The sequence below is a fragment of the Aythya ferina genome (genome assembly GCF_964211825.1).
Source record: "Aythya ferina genome assembly, chromosome: 17".
In the NCBI taxonomy this organism is placed as follows: Eukaryota; Metazoa; Chordata; class Aves; order Anseriformes; family Anatidae; genus Aythya; species Aythya ferina.
In genome coordinates this window covers 8,773,330-8,800,056 of record NC_140316.1, presented here as the reverse complement: position 1 = coordinate 8,800,056, position 26,727 = coordinate 8,773,330, and the positions used below count along the sequence as shown (strand labels likewise).

At 42.9% G+C, this 26,727-nt stretch overlaps 1 protein-coding gene across 7 annotated transcripts in view; it reads right to left on the bottom strand.

The window, feature by feature from the left end:
- The window catches only part of TAOK3 (TAO kinase 3), an 81,965-nt gene that overhangs the window by 32,286 nt on the left and 22,952 nt on the right, over nt 1-26,727 (bottom strand). For all 7 annotated transcript variants that reach the window (XM_084538727.1, XM_084538721.1, XM_084538725.1 and 4 more), the window contains 9 exons: nt 15,839-15,937; nt 14,400-14,610; nt 9,515-9,586; nt 8,411-8,512; nt 7,902-7,947; nt 7,133-7,229; nt 3,549-3,662; nt 2,395-2,486; nt 388-481 (listed from right to left, as the gene is read on the bottom strand). In XM_084538727.1, coding sequence (XP_084394853.1) covers nt 388-481; nt 2,395-2,486; nt 3,549-3,662; nt 7,133-7,229; nt 7,902-7,947; nt 8,411-8,512; nt 9,515-9,586; nt 14,400-14,519 — 737 coding nt within the window. In that variant the 5' untranslated portion in view covers nt 14,520-14,610; nt 15,839-15,937. The remainder of the gene's footprint in view (nt 1-387; nt 482-2,394; nt 2,487-3,548; nt 3,663-7,132; nt 7,230-7,901; nt 7,948-8,410; nt 8,513-9,514; nt 9,587-14,399; nt 14,611-15,838; nt 15,938-26,727) is intronic.

The following is a 26,727-nucleotide window of genomic DNA, read 5'->3' as shown; positions in this document are numbered from 1 at the left end:
AAAAAATCTAATTACCTCTGTAGCCTCTCCTCTCCCTTCCCTTCACATTTCAGCTGTAGCATAATGCTAACAATTCTGTCAGAGATCTTTCGCAGCTGGAAACCTTGCTGATGCTGAGCTGAGGCTGGCTTAATGTATCCAAGAATATTTTAATTCCTGCGGCATCTACAGCCCCATAATTATCACCTCCACACATTTAGATTGTAGCACAGCCAAAGTGACAGAAGGTCAAAACGGAGCCTGCCTACACAGGAGCATTCTTCAGGAATGCAGTCAAATCACTCCACTGCAACAAACACTTTTCTTGTCAGATTTTAGCCATGCAGAGAGCATCACAGAGCGTTTTTGGGGAAACAAAGCACAAAACCTGGTAATAAGCTCTCTTACCATTCATTTGACTGTAACGTAGGGGAATCATTCTGGGCTATGTGATATAAGGCACTCATTGCATTCATGTTGAAAAGTGGAGGCTTCCTTTCAGCTAGAAAGAAAAGAGAAAGGTGTGATAAGGCAGTCTGGAAAGAAAAGGAGACAGATATGGAAGCATGAGCAAGGTATTGCTGCTAAATCAATAGCTCATTACTGTTGTCATCACATTTAAGCCAATTATTGTAATCTTCTGGGTTATTCCAGGACAACCACTCAAGGAAAGCCGTTATTCACCCGAAGAGTGGATGAAGGAATCCAAAGAACAGGATGCAAATTATAAGGAAAAGTTTCCAGTACATTTTACCTTAACTGCAACTTTACCCACCTAATCCTCAGTGGTAAAAATCATCAGCAGCTGAATAAAACAGAGCTCAGACATACAGTGTGGCACCCATACCTAGAGAAGAGTGGCTGCTCATTTCATTTACCATTGGCAGTCACCTGTGGAAGTCGGACAGGTTGCCAAATTCACTTGCCAGGTGTGCTTTTAACTCCTCTTTATCAAAGCTCTTCCTAGTCCTTGCACTTCCGAGAGGACGAGTGCCTGACAGCCCCCGAACAGATTTTACACAGAAATTGAGCAATGATAGTTTTCACTGCCATGTGAGTTGTGCCAAGCTGACACTGATGCCAGGATTTTTATTTTTTATTTTTTTAATCATTATTTATTTATTTTAAGTTCATGTCAGGTCAGATCAGAGCAATCACTTGTCCTAAACATGCAGCACGCATGCACAAACCACTGTGTTTTCTTCTCTTTAAACACTGCTTGCTTTTGGCTAGACCAGAAATTAAGAGACCAGCATTCACAGAAAGCCAAGTGGTGCTCATCAAGAGATTTCCTGCCCCTTCATTCCTGACCACGTGCTCAGATATGGAACCATGCAAAAGCAAAGCTTTAAGTTTAATACTGCTCAAATTGAAAAGAAGGATTGAAAATTAAAGGCAGGTCCTTTCTAACGCAACTTCTTAGGACATCTTGGCATAATAGTTGCTCTAACCTTCTCCAAACCCAGCTTGTAAGAGCACAGACTGCAAACCATACTTTCCTCTTCTCTGGGAGCAAACAAAAATAGCAGCACTTTGTTCTACAGCAGAACAGCAGGGGATAAGTCATATAAAGTACGAAGAGATAAAATGTTTCTTAGACCCCAGCTGAAATACCGGAGACTTGCTTATGTCTCACTCCATTTCATGAAGCATTTCTGCAGTTTTGTTCATGCCTGGCCACGCATTCAGGTGAGGTGCACTACACCTCCTCACATGAAAGAACAGATTGTGGCCATTACACATCTTCCAAAATCAGCACTTAATCAGTCTGTAAATTTAAGTGTTTAGAATTCTTTCATATACCCTTTCTTTTGATTGAGATGCAGCAATGTGAACACAGAGCATTACTTCCATGATTCTGACACCGTTTTGAGTTCACTTGTTGGGTATTACCTGTGAAAACAGCTGGCATTTTCAACTTGAAGCTTTTCCTAACACACTGAATGAACACGGGGAAATCAAGTATTGGGGAAATAAAAGTGCTGTATTGGGGAAATAAAAGTGCTTGTCATATAGGGAGCCCAGTTTACATAGGCACCAAAATCCTGCTTCTCAGTGAAGGAAGCCTGGCAACCCTTAGCATTGGTTTGGAAACTGAAAGACACTTCAGAAGAGCCAATAAAGGGGGCTCAGTATTCGCAAAATAGGCCTGCAAAATGTGGTCTCTCTTGATCTTGCACACTAGATGAACACAGAAGTACAGCAGCATTATTAGTGCCTTGCCCTTGATTTGCCACTTTAACTCAGTTGAGTTTAACTCAATTGTCACTGCTTTCCAAGTAAGACTTGGAAGAATAGGAAGAATAAACTTTAAGGAATAAGAATCTTTTTTTTTTTTTTTTTTTTAAAAAAAAAACTCCCAACAATTATTGGGGACAGTTCTTTATTCACATCAGAGGCAAAGTATTTACTCACCTAACTCAATACACGTGATCCCAAGGGACCAGACATCCACCTTTCCATCGTACTGCCCTTCGTCCATAGCAAGGATCACCTCTGGTGCCATCCTGCCAACCACAGGACAAAACACGCAGGTCAGAGGACACAACCTGTGACTCCCAGCACATAGCTTACAATGAGATGGCTTCATCATCTTCAGCAGCACAGCAGGCCACAACTTCAAGGGCCAGCATGGATCTGAGAAAAGCCATGACGAAACAGAAGAGTGCTTGGCTGCACAAGAAACTCTTCCAAGATGCAGATTAAGAAAGGGAAGTAAATAAGAGGCCAGCCTCGCTGCTAGCAAAACTTGCTGGCACATGGGAGACCCACAGTAATCTCAAAGGCATTGTACCTGCAGGCAGTCAGCAAGGGCTGGGGGAGTCCTAAAGGCACCATCTCTCACCAGAGCTGGTGGGTTTTCCATGGGCACACTAGGAGAATTTTCCAGTACATATGTGCAGCCTGCAAGTATCGCTATGAAATGAACAGGGAAATCCAGAACAACTGGGAAATATGGTGGTCCAGGATAAAGGGATGAATGTTGGGGGGAAAAAGCAGCAGGGCCAGCCTGCAAAAATGTAGCCTATTTGGTTTTGTTCTTCAAAGATGAAGCAGGCTTCCTGCCAAATGGGCTTGTTCAGAGGTTGGGCCATAGGTGACCTCCCAGAAATGCCTGGGAGGTCTGCCACAAAGTAAGTGGAGTGTAAAGCTATGCTGGCCCACTACGTTAGGAATGCTAAGCAACTCAAGTGACCCTTAAGCACGTCTCTTCAAAAGAGAATCTAAGTAGCTGCGTGGCTTCCAGTCTGCAGAGCTGGATTAAGAAACTTCCCTTTCTCCATGCGTTTGCCTTAATGCCACTACCTATGGCAAATGTTAATAATTTTTAAGCCAATGGTATTATAGAAGTCAAAACATTAACTTTCAAAGTGCTGTACAATCTACCTCTACTCATGGGCACTGAGAAAGAACCTGTTTCCTGAAGAGCTGGACACAGGAATTGTAAAAACGCTGCTTTGTTAATATAGTTGGCTAATGTAGTTTTTATGCCAGATACTATTTTTAGACTGTGAAATGCTGGAAATGTAAGGCAGCAGTCCCCATGAAGTACCCCATGCTTTACTCACCAGTAAGGCGTTCCCACAAAAGAATTGGCAGGGGAGACTATAGATGCAGACCCAAAATCAGCTAGTTTCACTTGACCTGGTTCTGTTAGAAGAATATTTCCAGCTTTAATATCCCTTTAAAAGAAGAAAAAAAAAAAAAAAAGCACACTTCTGGTTACAGTAGAATAGCTTTGAAAAATTTACACATAAACAGAACTCTGCTAACCTGTTCTCAAATTAAATATAAAAAAAAAAAAAAAAAAAAAAGAGAGAGTTGTTTAGAAGCCTGGTATTACAGAAAGCTAGAGAGATCAAATACCTGACTTCATTTGGAACAGAAATCTGACTGCACCCAAAAAGTGTGCTAGGGAATGAAGGACAAGGCTGAGGTCCCAAACTGAGAACAAGGGAGTGTTTCTCCCTAATACCCAAGATGTGACAGATACCAGAAATGTTATTTTAATCTTTCAAATGACTGGGGTCCATTAATTTCCTGCAAGTCTCAGATAATTCATACATTACAGAAATTAACAATAATGAAGCTACTGCAATACATACGGCACAAGATACTTTCAACATGTTTGGCACCATACATTTCTCAACTCCAGCAGTAAGTGGGTTAATTACAAATTAATTGCCAATAAAATGCTGAGAAAGGTTAACTCCATTTGCATGCCTTCTAAGAAACCTGGCAATGGGCCTATACAAAGTTAGAGAAGAATTCACTTGAGTACCATTTACTTCTAATCCCTAGGATTTCTGGCCTGTTATACCTGAACTATTTTTTCTTGCACACATCAGAATAAAAAAGAATTGCTTTAAGAAATTCAGGTCTCCTGATACATTGCAGCTGAAAAATCACAACATAGTGAAGTTCCTCGAAACCCTGACACAGCACCCCAATAACAACGGGAAAGCTGTACACTGGGTGTGCCAGGTTTGACTTCACATAGCAGCAGCTCAGTTAGTTACTTCTGCAAAAGAAGACCCTCAATATATGTTGAATACATGTAAGGGATCCATCAGCCAGGCTGGGTATACAGTCTGGAATGTCTCTTTGCTGTCTTATAAAAAAAAATAAAAATCTATAAATAGAAAACACATCAAGAAAAAAAAAAAGCTTTTCATATCTGGTGTTTGACTGTAGGTCCTTAACATTGAAACCACTTATTGGTAGTAGCAGACGTCCAACATAAACAAGTAGGACTTGATGATCTTTGAGGTCTTTTCCCACCTAAATGATTCCACGATTCCAAGTTACTGGGTATTGCCAAACTCACACATTCGGTGACCATATGAAAAAGGAAGCTAATTGGATAAATGGGAGGGGCAACAAAGCTACCTTGTGTTTGCTGCATACGCTGAGTTATTGTACAACAGATGAAGGACAGCAACTTGTGCACCAACCACAAACTGCAGGCCCAGAGGAACAGGCCAGCTGAAAGACTGCTGAAGTTCAGCATGATGCAGACATGGGTGCAATGTTTTATCTCCAAAGGGCAGCACACAGACGGGCAATGCTGGAATAACAAGAGCTGCAGCAACAGGCATGGACCTGCAATGCTTCAGCAACAGAGCTGGGCTCTCAGAACCTCTGTTTCCTCACTCCTGGGACAACACTGCTTCAAAATCAACATTACAGCATTTTTGGTGCACATGTGCTACTCAGGTAAGTCTTCATGTTTTGGGTCTATGCATCTGTCACTTTTGAATGAGGACAAGTACCAAACAATGCCTTGTGTGCACAAGAACAAACCCTCAAAAGTCCTTCAGAGACAGCACAAGTCCTGTCCTCTCTGCTTCGTCTCCACTGCTACCCTCACAGTTCAGCAGGCACCTCAGGTATCAACTTAGGTATCTGTGCTAACTTCAGATTGCCTCGTGTCTGCAATCTGATGGGATAATCTCACCCTTTGCCACCCCACACAGTGCCACTGGGACAAAGTGTTAAGGGGGAGGCCCAGGGAGCTCAGGATGAGACCAGGGCCCTGCTTTTTCCTGCATCTCCACAAGGTGTCCCCCCATTCCAGGTCACACTCATTTCGCCTTCCTGGCTTTTGGGCAGGGAAACCAAAGTTGTCCCAGCTTTGGTCCCTCCTCACCGTCATTGCTTCACCTGCCCCAGTGCTCCTGTCACTTGCCACAGCAGGAGATTTTACTCCAAGGATTTTACACACAGCTAGGAAAAGGCAATCTTTCAGCTCTCCTCTTTAAGTTAGAGCATCTTACAGAAAACTAGAGTTCTCCCGATGGTCCTGGGAGAGGTCTTGCTTTCTTCGCTCAGGAATTAAAAGGCAAAATATCCTTTGGTAGAAAACCACTCAGATAGGAAAGACCTGCATGGTACTTAACATTCCTCGTGGTCACTCAGCATACTGCAAGAGTGAAACTTTTCCCAATTTCAAAGAGAAATAACCAGCTCTGTTTGTGATATGCAGTAAACACATTAATGGGCAGCTCACACTGAGTAGCTAGGATTCAGCTGACTTTATACAGCACACTAGTTGTGCCATGTTTAGAAGTCCTAATCACGACCAAAACCTAATTCTTAGTAGAGCCCATGCAGGCAGTCATTTACTATAAAAAAGAATTTAATGCCCTCTGAATGTGTGTAAAGTTAGTTCAGAACAGGTATTCTTATGCATAAATAAGGGCATGTATGTAAAGGGTTGACCAGAAATCATTTTAATTTCATAAGTTGACATTCTAACTTAATATTTTCCTTAGGCCTAATAAAATAACCTTGCGTAGATACACCCCAAATAGTTAATCTATTCTGACAAATGACAAATAATTAAATTCCTTATTGTCTGAGCCTCAAGTATACAATTTTTCTGCCCACAGCTTGTCAGCAGACTACAGAAAGGCTTTTAACCCCATGACTTAGTCCCAGACTGCTTTACCCTAATGACTTCTCGCTCACATTACCCTAATCTATTTCTCATCCTTTTCACAGCAACTCCCTGACATAAAGTACCAGCAGTTCCCAAAATAAGACAAAACCACAAAATAAGAACACACAACATTGTTGAAAAATAAGTGAAAAAAATCAGAACTGCTGGAAAGTAAAGATCTAGGAGCTGGTGCCCATGAGCAGCCTGTTATAACATCCTCCTCTGTGTGTTCTTATTTCTCTTAAGTTAGTTTTAGCCTTGAGTTGTGCTTTCATCAGCTGATTTCTGGATGCATAAATTTGATCTGATTTTATTTACTCACATGTAAAAAAATAAAATGTCTTAAAAATAGTCTAGCTCTACCACACTGCTTTACTAGGTGAATTTAGGGTGTGTGTTTTCCCATCCATGCTTTCTGCCAACATTCAGGTGCACTTTTTTACCAGGGTCTGCAGAGAACAGTTGCTAACATCGAAGAGATTTCAGCCCTGGAATATAACTGCATTGAATTATTATAGAAGGAATGTGTTCCTTAACAGCCAGCGGCTTTTATTTATAAATCTACTCTGGCAGGGGTGTACTGACAAGTCCATTAGAGGGAACTTTGGCAGGAAAACCTTTACCAGAGTTGCTTAAACACAATGAAGTTATTTTCAGACTCCAGCCCGGGGAAGATGGAAGGACATCCAACAGCACTGAGCTCTGCCTTACCTATGAATCTTACAGTGAGAGTGCAGGTAGGCCAGCCCCTGCAAGGCACCGTGGGTGATGGCAGCAATCTCCACTTCCTGAAGTGGCTTCTTGTGAACTAAGGAAAAAAAAATCAGGAAAAAAAACGTAAGAAAACAGCAATCTTTTCCTGAGAATGTTTCTAAACAGGAGATACCTCTCCAATTTTGCAAGCCACGAGGTGAGCACCATCTTCATCATACTAATTTTCTGTAGCAGCTTTGAGTCTGCATACAGCCTGTGTGTATTTCATGTTAAACACTTTTCTTCACTGTCCTGCTAGGGCCAATAGTTACTGCGATGACTGCATACAGCTTGCCAAATGTATGTGAAATACAACTTCAGTCCTTAGCAAGGAAAACTTCCCATTTTTTTTCCTAGTCTCTTGTTTTATAGAGCTATCTGTGACCATTCCTACGAACTGCAAGGCAGGGACAAAGGTGATCTCTACAGGTTTTTATTACGGATACTCAGATAACAGGCAGCCGGCTTCAATCAAAGCAGAAACCACAGGAATAGCTGTACCTTCCTTTTACAACATACATGCCAACTATATGCAGCACTGGCTTTCTGGGAAAATCTCAGCTTACCCTTAGTACCACGAACACAGGCATTCTAGCTACAGAATGCAGTAGTATAGACAGACTGCCTCTGCCATCTGTAAAATACCAGGTTGTGAGAAAACAGCCTCCCACTGTACTCAGAAGGGACACTAGAGAAAAGAAAATCAAAGACTATGGTTCTAACTCACCTTCTAGCAAATCAGAAGCTGATCCTAAACAGTACTCCATAACCAACTGCAAGAAAAAAGCATGCTTTTAAATATGATACGCACTCCTCCACAAATAATTACTACTTGGATGGCTGAGAAGCAATAGAAGTAAAACCTGAAGTTTTAAGAAACGTAATCAGCAATCAACAAAATAAAATGCTCCAAATAAATTCCAGCAACATCAGACATCCTAATTTGTTGCAAAGAAGGTTCAGGCACTGGAAAGCTATGGGGAGATTCTCTAGAGGATGCTCCATAATTATTGTTTAACCTGCTTGAATACAGAGGCCTGCCAAAGAGAGGTGGGGATCTCTTCCAATATCCTAAATATCCATTTCTTTTAAATTACCAGGGAACTTTTTTTTTTTTTTTAGAAGAAGAAAGGGACTATAGGTGGCATGGGATGAATACTGCTGCACGTACTGGATGCCTGATTGTCATACCACAAGCTTTCTGCACACAAAGACCCCAAGCACAGTGCCACTCACCCATGCAGTATGCTCTTTCAGGTAACAGCCCTTATACTCTATGGTGTTGGGGTGCTTCAGCTGTTGTAGAAACTTGACTTCTTTAATGATATCCTGCCATTTCTAATAAAAACAAAGGAAAAAGATATGAGTACACTTCCCCACTTAATCCCCCTAAATGCTTTCATACACCACAGACTACAGTACAGTCTGAAAAGCATCCATTATGCAATTTTATGATGTGAAGATGACAAGAGCTGTAGTTTCAAAAGCACAACTTTACTGAAGTTTTGGGGTAGTCACTGTTGCAGTAAGACCACCCTAAGACACATTTAGCTTGAGGACAGCCAAAAATTGTATTTTTTTTCTCTTTTTATCTGCAATACATTTTACTTGAAGCACTGTTACTGTTAAAATTAACTGCCCTGTGGTCTGAAACTCAGTAACAAACCCACCTGCCCCCAGACAGCTACAGCACATGCTACAGAGCGGTTTGCTTCCTTCTGTACTGCAGCACAAGGCCACTGACATTTGGAAGACCTCTGGAATAGTTACAGACAGCACATGCAGAAGACCAACAGGTAAGTAAGGAAAAATTAATAATGAACATCCCCTTTGGCCGGAAAAAACACGTTCTCTACTGCATGTCAACCTGATGTGCTTGGGTTCTCTGTTTGGATCAAGACACCACAACAGGAACAAATACGAGCAATTAACAAGCAACCATTGAAGTGAGACTGATACTCTGAATATGATGTCTATGCCATTCTGTACTGTAGGTCCTGAGAAGTGTTTCAGGTCAGCTATACATCTCACTTGACACCTCAAAGAGTTGCGGTTTATGGTTTCAGTAGCCTAGGTGCTCTTAGTGCCCTTAGTACAGAATGCTTCTAGGCTGGTTATTTCTCAATTCCAATTCACTTCCTTAACCTGAACTATTTGTCAAAATTTGCATAAACTCATTTTCCCTCTACAAATCTCCATGCTTCCTATGGAAGTGAGCAACAGCTACAGCATTAGAAAGCTGGCCCGCCAGTGTCAAATGAAATACTCAGCTAATTCCCCTGACCAGACTTACATTATGTTGTACCAGCCTTTGCATCAGAATTGGCTTCACCATCTTACCTCGTTCGTTTGCTTCCCACTGTAGGACATTTTCTTGACTGCCACCACCTCATTAGTGTGGGAATTTGTAGCCTGGAGGAGGAAAAAAATAAATTAGAAAAAACAAATCATTTTTAAATCCTCCCCGTGGAGTGAGCCGTGCCTTTAGCAAACACAGACTTTCTTCTCCTATATCACATCCTGGAAAGCTCCTACACTTCAGAGACACCTGCCTTGTGATAAGATTTATGAGACAGCTATTTTCTGGCACTCTCTTTTCTGGCAATATTTATCTATCCACAATCACAGTCCCTCCCTCAGCCCTTACTACACTTGCTACCTCTCTACTGATACACAGAACAAGGTCCGGTATCTCACTGAGAATGCATAAAATAGTTTCATTGGAATTGTTGTAAAAGCAGCGTTCAATTAGCTTGCTCCTCTAATCAGCATTTTCTCTGATTCACTGTTTTTGGTCCACTTATTTCCAATATTAAGGCAAAGGCTGTATTGTGATTTTTCATCACATCATCTTAGGACAATGTCTGTGTGCCTTATATGCATTGCTGTACGGAAAAAAAAACACAACTAGTTTTGGTTCTGAAAATCAGTCAAAAAAGATAGACGGGTCCAGGCTGCTTTTGCCAAGTTTCATTTAACATTGGGCTTTTTTTCAAACCTTTGTTCTTCAAAAGACTGATTAATCTAGTTTTACGCCATTAAAGCAGAGAGGCTGTGACTTTCCTACGGTTCAAAACACGTTGATGAGGCACAGACCTCCTCCCAGATATTACCATTGGGGTTGTTAGAAAGCAAGTTATTTTGGTTTTCTTGTGCTATCACAAAAAGATCAAGTTTTCAGGAATGAATTTGTAGTAACAAAAGGAATGTCATTCACTTCGCTTATGAAACTGGGTCACCAAACGTAGGCGATCTGCACACAGTTGTTCTCTTCGCTGCTGGTGGTTGAGCAGATGTCAAATCATGGAGCCATGCTATTCATAGAAATGCAAACCACCTTATCTGAAAAACCACCGTGGAATCAAGCTTAAAAGCAGACCAGAAAAAAAAATCAGGACATTTACATTTTCAACAAAATTTGCCAGGCCCCAAACTTCACCTATTTTAATGCAAAAAAAGCAGATCTTCAAAAGCAGATCTTCAGAGAGCTGACATCTAACTCAAACTTCTCAACCAGATTGACGGACTTGCTTTCTGCCCAGAGTATAAGCAGGAAAAAAATACAAAGCCGCCGTATTTGCTTGCAATCTGCTCATTTGATTCCTGCATGGAAAGCACTGTTATCCCAAGAAGCTTTCTCGTTGGGCAAGTGGTCATGGCAGTAACATCTCATGCAAGTTTTCCAGTTCTGTCCACACCAAGTCTTCTATCTTTAAAATTTAAGCCCCCATTCTTTATTTTTGCTTTCTTCATTAAATAGCTTAGCTTTGAAAGCTAAGTTTGAAAGCTAAGAGGAGTTGAAAGCCAATCCTTGCAACCAGTAAGTCAGGCTAGTAGATGATGCTCAGTATTTGGGGGGAATAGAACATAAATAGCAAGTGTCCTTGAACTGCAGGTGATCGTTATTGTCACAATCTCGTATCAACACAGTACTAAGAAGGCTCAGGGAAACACTCAACAGAATTGGATGTGTGGCATCTGATTGTAAATTTAAAATGTCGTGTCAAAGGAAAAAATGAGACACTGGAAGATTCTGTCTTACAGATTAGCTACTCATTTAATATTTTATTATCAGAGCCATCAGATCCAAGTTGGACAATGAGCATTATTCAGTCAGCAAAATCTTGCTGTTTTGGAACCCGTATGACACAGGGATGATGACCAGAGGCCATGAACTCAGTTTCAGAAACAGCTCTGGTTGCCTGGAGTGGCACTGCCCTCATTTCTGCATGTTAAGGATGGAACATCTTAAGGTTTTAATCCTAAGAGTTGCTGAAATCCCAGCACCTCTAACCACTTACAATTTTGAGGACAAAAACCCTGTGTCAGTTAAAAGCTTAGAATACAATCAAAGTTAAATCTGGTAAATCCTCATTTCCACTGCTCGCAAGGATGAGTACTATACTCCCAAGCAATGCATTAATCAAAGACATTTCACGATGCTCACGGTGACTTCAAAGAAAAATGACGTTGGGTGAACCACAAGAGCCCAGGAATTACTAAAGGGAGCTGACACACTTAGACTCGACTCTTCCCAGCACACACACTTCATCAAATGGGTTAGAGAAAACATAACACAAGTAACTTCTGGGGAAGGCAAAACCCTTCCTAAGCACTCATCGTCCTGCTCCAGCACATAAAAGATCTCAAGAGTATTTTACTCAAATAGATGAGTTCCTGCTGGTGTTCTAAACAAATTTCCAAATACTTCTGTCTGCTGCTAACTCCAAATATCTTCACATAACACACGCTCTCTCACATCAGCCACAACTTTGTGCTGCAGGGTACAACTGCCCCATTAAGCTGTCGCCACCTTCCCTCTGTTGTGGACCAAGTTGCTGCTCTAAGCAGCGTTTCTTTCTAGCAAGAAAAAAAGTTTCTTTTCTTAAGTTCACTTGCCAAGCATTGGTAATTATATATTGCGCAAACAAAATCACCAGCTCTCCAAGTTGCACCCCCAAATCCTCTATTAACTTTATTCCATTGCCATTTTCTGAATGGCAAAACACATGAGCCCAGGACAACATATTTGAGCAGCACTCTCTTCTTTCTTTTCTTGATTAGACCTGACATGAATATTCCTCTACCACCCCACCACCCCTTTATTTTTTAATAGGTAAAAGGTTTCTTATCTTTTTAAAATACATGTTCACAGAACCGCAGTAGGCTTGAGGATGCCAAACACCACGGACACGCTGGGGTATGAAGTATTTAGTTCTGTTAGGGCAGCAGCACTGAACTGCATAACAACCATACACAATCTTTAGAAATATTGTGACCAGTCAGGAAGGAACCTGACCCTTGGTGTATTTTAGAACTTTTCCCTCTTCTTTAAATGATTTAGGAAGCCCTGTTCCTTCAAAGGGTGTTTGACCTATTCTCCCTTTCTGATACCATGGACATCAGGACCCCTGGAAACACTGCCACGATTATGTGAGATCTTATTTGATGTGAGATTATTCCCAAACCCTGCCTCATTGCAAGGTGAAGAAAGACAGACAGGCTGCAAGAACACAGACCCCAAGGAATGATTTGCTGTATGCTCAGTGCTCCATGCAACAGGGAAGAAAGTCTCAAAGAGCGGCCAAGAAGAGTAGGTGTATCACAGAAAAGAGGTGATGCATCTGTCTACACTCACTGTGTTACTACAGTAACCTTACTGCAAACGTGCCTTCCATCGCCATCAAGCTTGGAGAAGGAAGATGCTGCTAGGTCACTGCAAGAAGCTGCAGGCTGGCTACACTCTTCAAAGCACAGACCAGGTGAAGCATAGAGGGAAAAGGAGGAAGAGAAGCTCTGCAGAATCACAAAAATCTGCCTAACCATGGTGACATGTCTGATGTAAGCCTCCTTAGTAGCTCTCTAACACTCCTCATCCTCTTTCCCTGGAAGCACAAGGGCTTTCTGACCACCAGAGCTGAATGATGAAGGCAGCACCTTCACTACTTCATCTCTGCCCTAAAGCACATCACACATCCTTTTCCTCGTCTGTGAGATACACTGAGCAGGACCTCCCTACTCACACCTTAAAAAAATCCTGCTCTTCTTATGGAGAGGATCAACATGTATTGTAAATTTTACAAACTCATCGTCTTACACATTTACTATTATTCTTCCACCTACCTGTCACTTAACCCAACACCTAAAAGAATCTGTCCCACTGCTGATGATCCCCATGGCAGAAAACCTCTTTGGTTCCACCAGTAGCTCCACTGCTGCACAGAACTACGAGCAGCAGATTGGAGTGCTTGCAGATCACTCATGCTAGCTACTGTCAGCGTTGCAGGTGTAAGAGAGCTTATCTGAATACTTTAGTGTCTGATATTCAAAAATCTCAGCTCCGGTGTGCTTGATCTTCTGGAGTGGCAAGACATACCACCATGTAACGTAAATTTATCTTAGAATGATTTTTTGATACTGAATTCTATTTTAGCTTCACTGATAGTGACTACATTACAATTATTTCCAAATCCAGTATTTTCAGTTTGGCTTTGTTTGATCCTAATTGGATTCTTCTCACTTTCCAGATGAAATTCTCTCGACTATCAGTTAACGCTACCTCCCTTCCCTCTTGAATTCCCATCCCCCCCGACTTTCCCTTTGCTTTTGCCATGGAAGCATTTGCTATTGGAGATAGTATGGTATGTGATAAACGAGAGCAGAAGGAAGATGACAAAGCAAAGCAATATTTCAAAGGTATCTCTAACTCCTAAATTATCAGAAATCATTCAGAAGCCTGAAAGCAATTTGATGCGACTTCCACAGTATCTTTATTCAAACCACCACAAAGCCAATTCATTAACAAAAATAGCTTTTAACTCCAAAAGCATGTTGAATCATTAATTCACTAGATCTATTAATTTGCAATAATTTACAAGCTTATGAGCACCAAGTAGATTATCTTGAAATTCCAGTTTGGCAAATTAATTTCCAACTGCTTCAATTCAACTTTCAGCATCTAACAGCACCAGTACCATGTACTTAACCTGTGTGATTGGGTATGTTATTAAGTCTATAGTTGACTGCTTCTCTAAATACAGCTGGAACAGCAAAGAGCTCAGGAGTGCTCTGGAGACACTTATTTCCACGATGTGCTATGCTAAAGCTAACAAACACAGAACACTAAGAGCTGAAAGGATGCCCACTTTTACAAATGCTGAGAATCTGCAAAATACCAGATAAATCAGTTTCATTTCTCAAAAAGGAGGTAAAGAACTGTACTTACAAAGTAAACTGCTCCGAAACTTCCATGTCCGATTTCATGTAAACCCACAAATATTTCTTCAGGATCATCTTTGTAGAAGAGGTCAGCTATTTCTGGGTCCTTTGGCACCCCTTTGCGCATGTTGACCAGTATTATGAACTAGCTCGCGCTTTCAATTCCCAATCAATTTCTTCCTTCATCGACAACGTAGTTTGTAGACAGCATTCAGCACCTGGTGAGAAAGTTCATCTTTTATCTGCTTCCCTTACACAGGTTTCAGTCCTCCCTTCTCTGACAGCAAAATAAGAGGAAACACTTTCAGGAGCAATAGACTTCCTATTATTTCCTTCAGCAATTTCTTTTTAATTATTAGTCCAATTTAGATATAGAGATTAAAAAGCATTCAGAGTACAACGGCCCTTTATCTCACACAGGAAGCAAGTGCTGCAGCTACACTAAGGTCCACTTGAAGACAAAAGTCCTGTTGCTACGCAAAACATCCTGTGATATGAGTTTGTTATTCTCCGTGCTGGTCTCCAAATGTGTCACTTTTTCAACTCTTACCATTGTTCCTCCTACTTTTCTCTGCTGTTTGTTTGCTTTGTTTCTCTACTCCCACTTGCCAGCTGGTGCTAATAGAAAAGTTCTCTTCCATGCCACAGAAACACTTCACAATCATATGAGTGCGGGGTTTGTTGTTTTTATTTTATCTTTTAGTGCTCTAGGACAGCTAGGGCTATTGGGTTTTGATAACTCCCATCACAAAACTGCTTTTGAAAAATCCTGGAGTCCATCAGGTAAGGCAGGTATTTGCTTTCTTACCATCTTTCTGTAGAACAAGCAGATAGCATGGAATGAAGGTGCACTTCAAGGAAGATTTTAAATATCCATCCCAAACCTTTTATTTAAACAAAACACTACAAAGCTTTGCCTTCATCATCTAAACATCCTGAAAAGTTTGCATTGGTTCACAGACACTGGCGTACAAAGGCATGACGGATGCCTCTACCCACATGCCTTTGAATTCTGAAGCCCAGCAGATTATCTGCAGATGAGTTAACTGGAGCAGCTTCTAACAAGTCTGGAGCAAGCCTCAAAATTCTATTTCCACATATGTAGCTCAGCACCTAGTTTATTGATACCACATCTCTGTGCCTAAAACAAAAAGGCTTCTGAAAATAAACACCAAAACGTTCAGCCTACCTTATGTTATAAATCAGTGTAGCATTTGAAGAGAGACTGGCTGAAATGTAGCAACCAGATAAAATTAAAACTAAAACACACATTAAAGGCTTCAGAAGATTTCAGACTGCAAGCAGCATCCAGATAGAGCAATGATGAAAGCAGAGCTTAATTTTGGTCTGAGGCTGAGACAGTCTCCTTGGCTCGGGATGACAAGTAATGGAGCAAGAAGCACAATGAATTGTGGCTCATTAGAGGAGTGCTGAGGTGAAGCATACCTGGGTAACTGTGGCACAAAGCATGCTCTGTGGCTCAGATTCCTTTCAGCAGCATCGTTGTGTGCTCTCGTCTCCCCAAATTCTACGCGCTCTGATATCCTACAAAGGAGAACAAGTTTTATTATTTAGAAAAAATATTCTGATATCTTCTAATACATGAAAATATTACATCTCAAGAAATCCACCACCTGTCCAAGGATCACTTGAAAGCGCAGTTAAAGAGGGTGCTGGCTATAAATGTTAGTGATCTCTCTTTGGGTGAAGGCGCTCCCTTTCTGTCTTCTATAACCATTGTGCTTGCTCCACACCATAGAACAGGACACCAGGAAAAGATGTTAACGTCAGATTCTTTGACTTTTATAAAGGCTCTTAAGCTTGTTTGGAAGCCTGCTCTCACACCACACTTTTTAGATCACCTACAAAAAGGACACAGCTCACAAAGCTAAGGCTAGTATTTAGCTCAGCTCATTGCACCTAACTTACAAAACCTCAAAAGAAGGTACTTGACATTAATAAGTCAAACATTGTCACACTCCACTGAGAAGAAAACGAGCAATTAAAAGACAAAAAAAGGAGGGCAAGCAGTTAGACCCATCAGTGCAAATCAGGTCACAGAGCACACACTGAGTGCAGCCACCCCTTCCTACCAGTCCCACAACACCCGTCCTCTTGGGGGGTCAAACACACCGAGGGCTTGAAATCTACCCGCCCTCATATACATACAGCTGTATCACCAAAATCTGAATTAATGTACACCTGAATTAATGCTTAACAAGCTAACTCATCTTCTCATTTATTAGGAAGAAGCCATCTGCACAGAAGTCTTCCTGCTGAGGAGCTTCAGAAAGAGGATTGCCAATGTTTTAGCCTGCCTGTGATATTTTAGTTAAAACATGTATCTCAGGAACAAGCTGATGACAGAAGCCAGATGAATGAAATGAGCATTCATTCTCAGCTGACTGGCCTCACCCAAAGGTCCTGTATTTACTACATGCCTGCAGACAGGGGCAAAGAATGCAGCATTTCAGGTCGGGCATTCTTCAGGCAAGTGAAAAACCCATTTGGCTTTAGAACAATACAAACAAACGGAGGAAGAAGACATTTATCCATCTCTAATCATATGAACTGTGCAAAAACCAAAATCAGCGCAGCTCTAATATACAAGGATAAATTGGTATTTAAAATGGGAAATGAAATGTTGATATTTAAAGTTAAGCTCTAAGTAACAATGTCAATCTCTATACAGGACTGACATACGTATCGATGCTGTACAATACCCAAGTGTTCTTAGCAGGACGATTATTTTCTGGTAATGATTATCAGAAAAGGCAGGGATGGGAAGCATATCGGGAGCAACCCAAGCCCTGTTGATGTGCACGGATCAGCAGTGCTCCACGCTGTCCTACAGCCCCTGCAGGGCCTCGTGGAGCAGGTGCTGGGAGCCCTGCACACGGCTGGTGCTGGCTGTGCTGTCTCATGCTTCAATTGCCTACGTCAGGAATGGTACAAATCACACCGCTTTGCAGTAAGCTGGCAAAGTCACATTCTTAATATTAAAGCTCCCTTACAGAAATGGAAATATTAAAATAAAGATAGTTTGAACTGGCTGGCTCGATTCTTCAGAGCGTGATGGCAGCTGAATGCCATCAGTAGAAATTACTCAAGTTCAAGGTATCATCAACTGAAGCAAGCTGTTTCAGTTACCGATGTAATTAATGCATCAAGAAACAACTTAGTGTAAGCCTGGTATCTGCTCTTCATCCTTCAAAAAGTGCACTGCAATCTGCATTTGAGACTGCATGTTCCAAAGCCCTCAACTGAAAATAGCATTAATCATATGGGCAATGACTTATGGATGTGACAAGTGACTCAAGATTTTCAGAGTGTGTGAGAACAGCATTTGGTTCAGATAAGGCCATTTGGAGATGCCTCAAACTGCCTACCTAGAAATTAAAGCTCTCAATCAACAGTAACGGGTGAGAATCTCAGCCTTGGAGGACAAACTGCTCGCGCTCCATTTCTGAAATACCCTAAGCAGCTAGAAAGAAATGAATTCTTCAGAGTAAATTTAGCATAAGGAATCATACTAAGAAAATAAGTGAAAGGTCCTCTATGAAAAAACTCTCTAGAGAAAGTTATTGAACACATTATGACTGCTCTGCTGATGGCACCTGGATTAAATTCTTCATTGAGGATCAGAAGGAAAAAAACAGGAAACATCCTACAGCTGCACAATTTGTCATTGTGCAATGCTTTGGCGACATCAAGGCATTCAGCTTTAGAATACCAGTTTAATTAAACCTAGACAAAGTCAATCATAGAAATAATCACACCGTTCAGTTGGTGTGGATGTTTTACAGAGTACCATCAAGGCCCCAAACCTGAGCAGCTTGCAGTGCCCAATTAAATCAGAAGAGAAGAAAGGGAAATATTATCAAGATGGTGGAGTTTAAGTATTTAAATAGTCTCCAAAAAGAGTATTTTTTAATTATCTAGCAATACAGGCTAACTTACAATGGTTTTTCAGCACCCTTTTATACATACCAATGATGTGACTGCTCAAGATTGCCTGTAAATAGCTGGTCTGCTTACAGGAAAGCTCAGCTCAAGTAAAGCAAAGCTTCCAGATGCACACGCTCACATGATGTGAGCATCTTCAGGAGCTAGGCATCTGCTTTGCGATGGCTCCCAGGGAGAAAACTAGTCTCTGTGTTCATTCAAGTAGCCAGTGTAACGCCCAAGGTAAAGTATTTGATACCAAGTGCGTCTCCTTCAGAATTTCCTGGCAGGGTAATGGAAATGACACACAGGCAGGGTAACAGTGGGAAGATTAGCTGTAGCAACAGAAGACTTACAAATCGGCTTTTATTATAGTTATTTTATATCTGAAAGCTGTTCTGGAAAGCAAACTGATATTTAAAGGTCTATAACCTAGAGCAAGGTGCCACGAAGCAGCAGTGGCTCATCCTGTGGACATCTCTGCCCAGACCCCGCACAACATCTTGCTACTACAACAAACATTTTTTTTTTCCAATGGTTTAGAAAAGCAAGGTGCCCCCAGGCACAAGCCGCCCTCCCACTTGGTTAAGCACCCAGCACCGCTTCTGGTTTTCACATATATTTGCACCAAGATTCTCCTGCTACCAGTTATGACCTCTAAGTGCGCTATGAGTAACAGAACAGTCCTTGACCTGAAGATAAATAGAGCAACAAAACACAAACAAAAGTGTTTTTAAGAGTTAGACTGCCCTTATTTCCAGCTGTTCCATGTGTAAAGCTACAGCCACGTAGATGTCATCATACCTGCGTGCCAAAGTCTGTAACTGCTGCCACACTCTTCAAGACATTTCTCTATCAAATTATTCATTTACTAAGCACCCTATAACACATCCAGCATCCTTAGCTCCCCAGTACATTTAATATTTGCAGCATGGCTTCCAGCCCCCCAAAACTCTCAATTTCAATACCTCAAAAACTCCACGGTCCGTATTCAGGAGCAAGCGTACTGCTCGTAAAGCACAGCCTGAATCGTGAAAGCGACTCTTGCTGTGAGACACGTGGGTACAGAAACACATAAAATTAGGTTTAGTTCCCAAAAACACCACAGTACTTCCCAAAACAAGGACGAAGTTTTCCACTGCAAGCAGAAAAACAACGTGCAGGAAGCAGGCTGGAGCGGCAGCAGGAGGAGCAACGCAACGCGGCTCGCCCATTTTTAGGTGGGTATTTTGGGGGGGATAATTTTACACCACAATTCTTGTTCCAAGAATGACAAACACAGTCCCCTTCCTTCGATTCAGTCTCTCCCAAAATCTGGAAGACAGCATTAAAGAAATTCTCAAGTGCAAGCGCAGCTGGTAAAAACTGTCCTAAATCAGAAATCTGGCCCAAAGCAGGCACACACTCTGGTTCCACTGCAGTGCTCGCACACACGCACAAGAACACAAACAAAAAGGCTTTTTTGCTGTTTGTCTTTAAAGTACGAGCCATTTTTTCCTTTAATTTCTACTTCAGGCTTATGCCTAAGGCCTCATCCGGTGCTTTAGCAACGAGTTACGCTGACTTTCCCTCACCAATTCCCTGCCCATGGGGATGACCCTGCCCATGGGGATGAGGAGCCTTCGCTTTGCAGCAGGTACTCCAGCTCCTAACATAGCCAGGTCCTGAGGCTTTAATTACGCTAAGGGTCCCAGCTGCCATAGTAGCTGTACAAGGAGAAGACAAAAAAAAAAAAAAAGGTTTTCTGGTTCAGCTTAGAGAAAGTGAGTCAATCGCATTGCATGTGCTGGCCTAGCCGTGTTACTTTTACTCTAGCAAAGAATTCAGTTATTTCAAGTCCAGCCTGATCATTTTGAGAAGAAAAGAAACCTCTTGAAAGCCCTATTTTAAGCTTTTCAATGTCATTTCTTTGATAGCTAAGAATACTTCAACTTGTACAACCAATACTACGCAACCGAAAGCGCCACGTGTTCGCCCTAGCATATTAGCTCTTATTTTAATGCGTAAAACACTACGACACATATCTGGTATGCAAGCTGGTTATTTAGAGTCCTCTGACAGTGTACACAACAAGCAGCTGTACGACAGCCTTTGTTTGCTGAAATTCATCACTGATTCCATGCTACGTGGAGCAATTTCACTCTGGCGAGGGAGAGTGGCCAACCCACTCCCACGTCCAGTCCCAAAATTTCTAAGGAGCAAAGTGATCAAATCTGTATGCAATGAGGATGGAAGATACCCAGGGACCTTGAGCAGCCACAACAGAAGGTTGTGAGTGTTTGGAAGTGTCCTGCAGCTCCCCAGGAGTATGAGGGGGACGAGGACAGCACTAGGCCGCGGCCTGCAGGGACAGCAGCAGCCCCTCGAACATGGCTCCGCTGCTCGGCCTTTGCAAGCGACTGCCTGAAAGACTCAAGGCAGGTACACGCCCCATTTCCATTCACATTTGCACGGTGTTTGGAAGAAAGCCCAGCTCCCCTAGAAAGAGATAAGAGGATTTTTCTGTGCCAAGCCTTCAGCTCGGCCATCCACCTCCAGCAGCAGGCTGGCAAGCGCAGCCGTGGGTTCAGGGCTCCCCAGTGCTTACATGAGCGTTGGATCATGCCGAGTCAGCCCGTGCTAGTACAGATTACTCACGCTAATAAAACAAATGAATCAGTACTTCAATGACAAAGGTGAGCACTGTGCACAGTGGCCCTGGGATATGAAATTAAACTAATAACTTTGTTGTAGATATGTACCTTTAGCGAAATTTTATTTCCCCCCAGTTACAGGCAGCATTTTTAAAGGACACCTTGTTCCGTTTGCAGTACCTTTATTATTAGTATTTACCTACTAAGAATGAGACAACTGTCCCTGTTATTTAAAGTAAATCAATAAAAAGAGAAAGGCGGTAGGTTTACAGTCAAGGAACAATTAGCTTTAGGAGCAGGGAAAGCTCCGACAAGTCCGACATCAAGCAGCCGCCAGCCTTTCTGAGGAAGCTGCACCAGTTGTGGTCACTATCCTCAAAGGAAAACTAATTTCTTTTTTATGAATACAATATGGAAAAGCACGATAAATATGCTAAAAGTTAGTGATCTTCTAATTTTCCTCAGACATTGCTCTGAACGGGACAGCGGAGGTGAAGGCAACACCTTCTGCCTTTGAACGGTGGGTTTGGAAAAGCATCACCTTTTTCTCTGCACTTGATCCAAAGCTCACGACCTGATGAACATTTCCATAAAGACCAGCACTATTAAGTCCTCCTGCAATTTGTGTCATGAAACCCTATCAAATTTTAAGTCCTGGGGAATAACATGCTCAGTTTTAGTTTTGCTTTTTACACGTTCATCCGATGGTTGCATCAAAAAGCAGGAACAGGAGGCAGCAGCACGCATCTCAAGCTTCTGACCCCCTCCTTTAGGTCACACCAAACCAGGCCCTAACCCCACACCTAGCTGCGAACACTGCACAGCCCTTCTGAACCCAGTTCAGGAAGGGGTAGGTGATTTTTCTCTGTAATAACCCCTTTGTAGTACCCACGTATTCTTCAAAAGCAGGTAAAGAAATCTGATGACCAAGATGGTCTTTCCTATAAAATGTCCCTACATACCATTTTGCACCAGTAGATCCTTCTCCTCCTACTAGATTCATAATAAAGACCACTTTAAGGACTTGATAGAGCACAAGAAGAAGGAAACACAGCATCAGGTAGGGCTCAAAGCTCAACACTGAGGTGCTTCTTTATAAACAGGTTTCCCAACGCAGCCTGGAAGCAGCACTACTTTGCTGGTGGCCATAGCAAAGCAATTTTGGAGGAGTTGAGGGGTTGTTTTTTTCTGCCTTTCTTCGTTTTTCTCCTCAAGGCACACCTGCACCAATAGAAGTTAATGCCAGGCAACCCTTCCCCAATACCTTAACAGCTCAAAATCCAGCAGTGACTTAAAGACAACTGCTTCTGACTGTCCTGCTGCAGACTAGAGAAAGGCTTCGTGCTCTGAGCAAGGAAATTTCATCAGTAATTAATCATGGCACCCTTGAAATAATTCAGGGGTACATCTGAAAGGGAGGAAGGATACAGGAATGTTTTAAATCCTAGTATACGTAGGCATCATACACATATAAATTTCATCAGGTCTTCTCATGAAAGCACCTCTAAAACTTCAGATATGGATCATGAAATTGTGGAAACTACCTTCCCATTCTCATCAGGCTTTCTGGAGTGGTTTTATCAGGCTCTTCGTCATGTTGCTTACAAGCCAGTGAACTCCAGACAATTATAAATTCATGACTATTATGCTGTGTGTTACTCAGAGGCAAAAATAAGTCATCAAATTTGTTTACGCAGGTCGGAGGAGACACCAGCACACTCAGAGTTTCCTACCTATTAATGGAATGGCTTCCAAAGCTCTACCCATTTTGTGGTTTAGAGCTCCTTTTAGGTATTTTCAAGGAGTTGATGCGTTGACCATCACATAACCAACCCAAAAAAGCCCAGCAGGTGGATAAACCCACAGCCACAACCCCTCTCGAGCTGTGACCACAGCACTGTGTCCCCAAGCAGCTCGCCATCCACACTCCCAAGTGGCTGTTAGAGTTTGGATCACCAAAATTAGAGTTTGGATCACCCAAAAAACACCTTTATTTCAAAATTAGTTGTCGTGGCGTCCACCTAGGTGGCGTGGCTCTGAGCTGTCCCTCGGAGGCCAGCCAGAAACCGGAAAGCAGTGAGGTTTACTAATTGAAGTCAACGTATAATTATGGCGCTACCCAAGGAGAGGCAGCATTGTAGCAGCAGGATGCGTGTACATTTCACTGAAAAGCTTGGGATAACAGCTGGGCAAAAAATGTTTTCTTTACAGGTTCTTATCCATGGTCGTGTGTTTCTGTACTGTAATAGCACGCTGGTGAGCAAGGTAGCTTTGTCATAACAGTAGTTGACTGTGCAGAAGTAGTTTTCCACTAAAAAAAATCTGTTGATTCTCTTTTTCTAAGAAAATAGAACTCAGATACTGATTTTTCTGGAAGCTAAAGGAGTCGGGCAGTAGAGTCCTTGCCCCAGTGAAACCAACCACAGCACACGCTCACTGGGATGCGAGCAGCCACTCTGAGGGTCGCGGTACCCCTCAGAGCGTGCAGGGACCCACCGCAAACCCAGCGACGATTTTTTTCCTTGTTTGATGGTGCAGAAGACGGTAACCACGAAGTGCTGAATTTAGAACTGCGAATTTTCCATAATCCTAAAGCTCTGTGAGTTTTTATTACAAGCTTACTATTAAAACACCAAACCTCTCCATTCTGGCCCACGGGAGAGTACTGCATGGCACGGTGCATGCTCTTCGTCCTCCCCAGCAAGGAGGCTTGGCGACGGAGGCTGCGGGACCCCAGCCCCACACTGCTGCCACCCCACCCGCAGCCCCCAGCCCATTTCCCCAGGGCTCCCGGTCCCGCTGCCCAGCACACACCAGCCCCACACATCCCTCCCTGCGTGCACTTCTCCTTTCAGAGCTCTCCTTCCTTCCTGCCTCCCTCCCCTCCGTGCCAGCCAGAGATAACGCTTTAGGAAACAGCCTTTTTGGCTACTTCAGTTTTATCATTTCAGCTCGGTCTGCCCTCAGCGAGTCTGTTCTACTCAAGCACATCCCGCTCCCTTCCTGACCTATTTACAGTCACGGCTGCAACCATTAACATATATAAAAGGCAATTTTTCCACACTCACATCATTAAAAAATGCCTACATCTGTTTCATCCAGGTGCTCCACATCTGCTTCACAAGTGGTATTGAACGTGAAAAAGCTTATTTAGAAAAAGTCCACAAAAATTCAATTACACGTGAGAAACCTATTATTAAAGGAAGACAAATTTAATCTAGCATCTATCAGCCAAGACAGAATCAGTCATTAATATTACATGACTTACCCACTGGCTTCCCAAGTTTATTCTTTTCTAGCACATGCATTTTTTATGGCTAGTAATAAAAAGATACACACAGAAGGAAAAATATGGATGTCTAACGGCCAAAATGTCATCATTACCTAATAATTGCATAGCGGGAGGGAGCAGTTGACCTCTGAAAAAGCACTGGCTGAAAATCTGTAAAGAAATAGAAGGCACTGTGCTGCCTTTGTCCAGCAGAAAGATGCTTTGCCATACCGGACATAGTGTGTGCTTCGAAAATGATTGTTTTGGGGTTACTGCATCACACCAGCAGCTACCTGGTGCACGGGAGGCAGGTGAGGCTCTTCAGGAGGCATCTCCCACCTGGCTGGAGGGGGCTGCAAACCCCAAACCTCGGCAGAAAGTACCCAAGGCAGTCCCTGCAGCACACCGCAAAGCCAGGTCGCACAGGCACGGGCTGGGATGTGGCACGTCCAGCACCAGCTGTGCCATGCGGTTTTGCTGCCACCTGGAACCCGCCAGGGTGTCCACGTACTTTGTCCCTCAGAGCTCGTGAGGGCAATGCCCTCAGGCTTTACAAAACACAGAAGCTGATAAAGGGAGAAACAAAATAACCCGCTGAAGGTCACCCAGAGAACACAGCGACTCGGAATAAAATCTAGGTTTCCGGATCAGGAAGCAAATGAAGGGGGGTTCTCTCTGCATAGGAATAAGAAAAGGCAGCAGGTGATCTGTTTCCTTCTGCTGCTCCACCCAGCACTGATCACAGAAACGCAGAACCACTCGGGTTGGAAAAGACCTCTAAGGTCAGAGCCTAACTATGAACCTAGCGCTGCCAAGTCTACCACAAAACCATGTCCCCAAGCACCACAGCTGCATGGCTTTTGAATACCTCCAGGGATGGAAACTGCTTTTCTGGCCCAAGGAACATTCAAAAAATGCCACTTGAGACCCCTAAGTTCGGAATATAAGCAAACAGGTGTCATATTCATGAATAAACATAGGTGTTCCAAGGTTTTCCTTTCTGTATTACCTCATCACCATGAGCAGGAGGGGATTTAGTCATCGCTGAGTGCCCTTGGAGCTTGGACAAGTGCAAGCAGCCTTGGGGCTGCTGCACTGCCTCCTTCATCCCAACACCATCCCCAACACTCATCGGGTTCACTAAGCCCTTGGGATGGGATGACAGGTGAAAGAAAAAGCCTTGTCACTTGCCAAAGCCCTCTCCTATCTCACCAGGTTAGGAACCAACCACCGAGCGATGCGAGTGACAATGCCTGGCCATACCAACAAAAAATAAATGATTTTAGCAGGCATCTCACTCTGCTTCCTGTCCCTAGGCTGTGTCCTTCGTCTGTGCCCGAGGGCGTGGTGCCTGAACCACAGCACTATCAGCAAAAAGGCCAGGGGCTGCTCTTCGGCACCGCTGCTCCACTTTGTATTTGGTGAGTTTGGGCCGTGGCTGCTCCGGAGCCTCCAGGGATTCCTCATGGCTTTGTCTATTTTTGGACCGAATAAACAGACAAGTTTTCTCCATCTTCTCAGTTCATGTAAGGAAAAGCACAAACAAACACATAAAAACCATGTGGCAATTACGTTTGAGGGAGAGCTGTGCTATAGACCTAGCACGCCGGGAGGAACTTTTACATTGCTGGGGTCACCAATCCTAATTCACATCTCTCCTGGCACTTCCTGAAGGTAATTCAACACAGAAAAGATACTTTTCACTAATGCACGCAAATTTACTTGTCAAAAAAAGCATTTGAGGAAAGGTTGAAAAGGGACTTGCTTTGATCTTTCCCCTCCCTCAATAACTCCACTAAAAACCAAGGCATCCAGGTGCTTTCATGTCAGGACATACAGAAGGCAGGGAACGTTGCTCCACTTCACACGCAGGACAATATCCGTGCTTTTCTCTGAATAAACAGCTCTAGAAGAGGCTCCAGGAAGGCTCTGCATTTGTTTGCTATTCTTCAGAAAGCAATCAGCAGGAGGTCAGCTCGGAGAAGAAACTGAGGACACATCCAATGGTCTGAGGCTTACAAGTTCAGAGAAATACACACGGCATGGTTCACCTCTCGTGCTATACAAACTCATGCATCGTACGCAGATTATTTCCAGAAGGGGCAGGACAAAAAACGCCACACTGCCAGGATGAAAGGAGGACAAGCACAGGCACTGGAATAGGTGCAGGAGGCTTTTTCCATCAACTCATTCCTTCTTTGGGACTTCAAGACACTACAGCAGCTGTTTCCACCGCGGCTTCATTATGCAACGGGCACACTAACGTGCACATTCATCCAGATCGGAGGCATCTTGCATCACTAATGCAAGTTTCTGACACCCCCACCCTTCCTGAAACTGCTCCAGACCTCCTGCCAAGCCCTGCACCCGATCACAACCCAGAAACACCGCGGTACGGCTCTGGGAGTTCACACTCTCCAGGCTGAAGTTTAGGCTTCAGGAGCACAGCTCTGCAGCAAGTCAAGGAGTTTTGACTAATTCAGATA